The sequence below is a fragment of the Alligator sinensis genome, unplaced genomic scaffold, assembly GCF_000455745.1.
Source record: "Alligator sinensis unplaced genomic scaffold, ASM45574v1 scaffold1626_1, whole genome shotgun sequence".
NCBI lineage: Eukaryota > Metazoa > Chordata > Crocodylia > Alligatoridae > Alligator > Alligator sinensis.
In genome coordinates, this window is record NW_005842437.1 from 295,693 (window position 1) to 297,808 (window position 2,116).

The 2,116-nt window shown below is 55.1% G+C and overlaps 1 protein-coding gene across 1 annotated transcript in view; it reads left to right on the forward strand.

Moving 5' to 3' along the window:
• BUD13 (BUD13 homolog) overlaps positions 1 to 2,116 on the forward strand; it is a gene marked incomplete at its 5' end in the record, with an annotated part of 9,915 nt that continues 7,799 nt past the window's right edge. Inside the window, 4 exons of the mRNA XM_025211947.1 lie at positions 1 to 117; positions 462 to 546; positions 1,279 to 1,336; positions 2,036 to 2,114. Of these exons, the coding sequence (XP_025067732.1) occupies positions 1 to 117; positions 462 to 546; positions 1,279 to 1,336; positions 2,036 to 2,114 (339 nt within the window). The remainder of the gene's footprint in view (positions 118 to 461; positions 547 to 1,278; positions 1,337 to 2,035; positions 2,115 to 2,116) is intronic.

The following is a 2,116-nucleotide window of genomic DNA, read 5'->3' on the forward strand; positions in this document are numbered from 1 at the left end:
CCGCCTCTCGCCCGCAGGCTGCGCATCGTGGACGACGACGTGAGCTGGAGCAGCCTGGGCGCCGCCGACGGCCCCGAGCGCGACGAGGAGGAGGATGATGAAGGCGACGAGCCCGTGGTGGGTCCGGGCGGGCGGCCGTGTCGTGCCGGACGAAGCCCCGCCGGGGGGTGGGGAGGCGAAGGGGATGTGGAGGCTGCCCCTTCCCGCAGCCCGGCCCGGGGCTCTCGCCTTAGGGGCGTCCGTGGCAGTTGCCGGAGCCAAGGTGGGGTGTTTCCCGTTCTGGAGCTAGGGGGAAAATTAGTGACCAACGCAAAGGGCAGCGATGTTGGAAACGGGTTTTGAGATCGGCGCACCAAAAGTCTGTGCGGCCCAAATAAAGGAGGTTTCCAGCCCTGCTGTGTGAGTGTTGAGGTGGAAAACCGTGGTTTCGGAGCGTTGTAACCCTGGCGCGATGCTTTCAGGTGGCAGAATTCATCGACGAGCGCCCGGACGAAGTGAAGCTGATGGAAGAATTCCGAATGAACAGCAAGTGGAAGCTTTTAGGAGGTCCGTGCGTGCCGTGGCCGCCCGCGACGGGGCTGGGGGGAGGTGGTGGATCTCCCAGCAGTAAGGTGCTCAGCTTGATACGGTGCACTAAACGTACGGCAAGTCTCTGGCCCAAAGAAGTGCTTGAAGGACAGACCTAGGGAAGATGAGAGAGCCACGGCTGGGTGGAGCTAAAGCATTGTTGAGTTTTTCTTCCCCGTTTGCATTACAGATCCCGTCTTGTGGAAGGCAGGTGTGGGACAAATAGGGATTTGACCAAAGAGGGGAGGTTTGCTTCAGCAGGGATGTTGCAAGAAGGGAGACCCGCAGCAGAAGGGGAGAGGAAACGAGCTAGGTTTCAAGACTGGGTGTGCCCCGGGAAACAGCAGAGCTAGCGGATGATGATGACAGGACCCACCATTCGTCGTGGGGACGGGTGGAGTTGGGAATGAAAGCGTAGCTCCAGGTGCCTGGTCTTGCGTGAGTGCAGTAGCGAGGTGCTCTGCAGTGGCCAGGGGGCTGTCAGTGGTGTGACGGGTGTTTCTGATCCGTGCAGGCAGCCCTGGCTGATTTTCCCCAGAGCAAATGTGGCCCGGCCTCCCATCCTCCTCTCCCGAGCAATTCACCTTTGCAAGCTGAAAAGTGAAATGTCCTCAGTGAAGATGCTTTAGCTGCTCACGGCCCAATAAGCTCTAGGCTATGCTCTGATCTAAGGGGGGGAATCGAAGTGGTAATTTTCTACTTTTTCTTTAGAACAGGATGAAGATTCCAGAAGCTCAGACCGGTCTCTGACTGCCAAGTCCTTAACAAGGTAGGAGGCTTTCATCAGTTCTGGTCCTCCTTTGTACTTTGTTTTCAGTATAGCCCTTGCTGTCCTGGGGTCTCCAGGCACGTCTCAGTAAAGCCTCATGACATTTTTTGAGATCAGTCAGGGCTGGATGGGGATTGCGTTCTCTACTGCTGATTACATTCTCTCACCTCTGGGGAAAAAGCAGCAGCCGACAGAGTACGCAATAATAATGCACCATCACTTTTGATACAGAGTGTGTGGAATTGTTCCCTGCTCATGGAAGATACCAGGAGAGCATGGGTGCAGCTGGGGAAAGGTGGAAAAGAGCAAGGATGCTAAAGTTACATTACTCCTCCTTTTTTGAATGCCACCCTTGGACCTTTAGAGACTGGTCTGGTGTATTTAATTAGTAGGAGATGACTTGATGAACGGGGTAGAGTAACTCCGCTAGGTGGTTTCAGTGCCCTCAGGAGTACTGTGGGATTGCAAAGCGAGGCTGTTAAAAGTTTTGGCATGAGCCAGGTTCCAGCTTGGTGTTTTGAGGGCCGGAAGGTAAGAGTGTGGCTAAAGCTTGTGAGGCAGCAGTGACAGGCTGGGGGTGGCAAATTGGGCATTAACCTGTGAAACCGAGAACTGAATGTGAGACAGTGACTAGAGCTGTTTTCACCCATGAGACCCACTGGCTGTTCTGTAAACCTGTGGTTTGATTTCTGTTTCCAGTTCAGAAGTGACAAAGCGGAAGAAAAATAAAAGCTCGCCTGACCCGTCACCGCCACGTCAGGTCCGCCACGACTCGCCTGA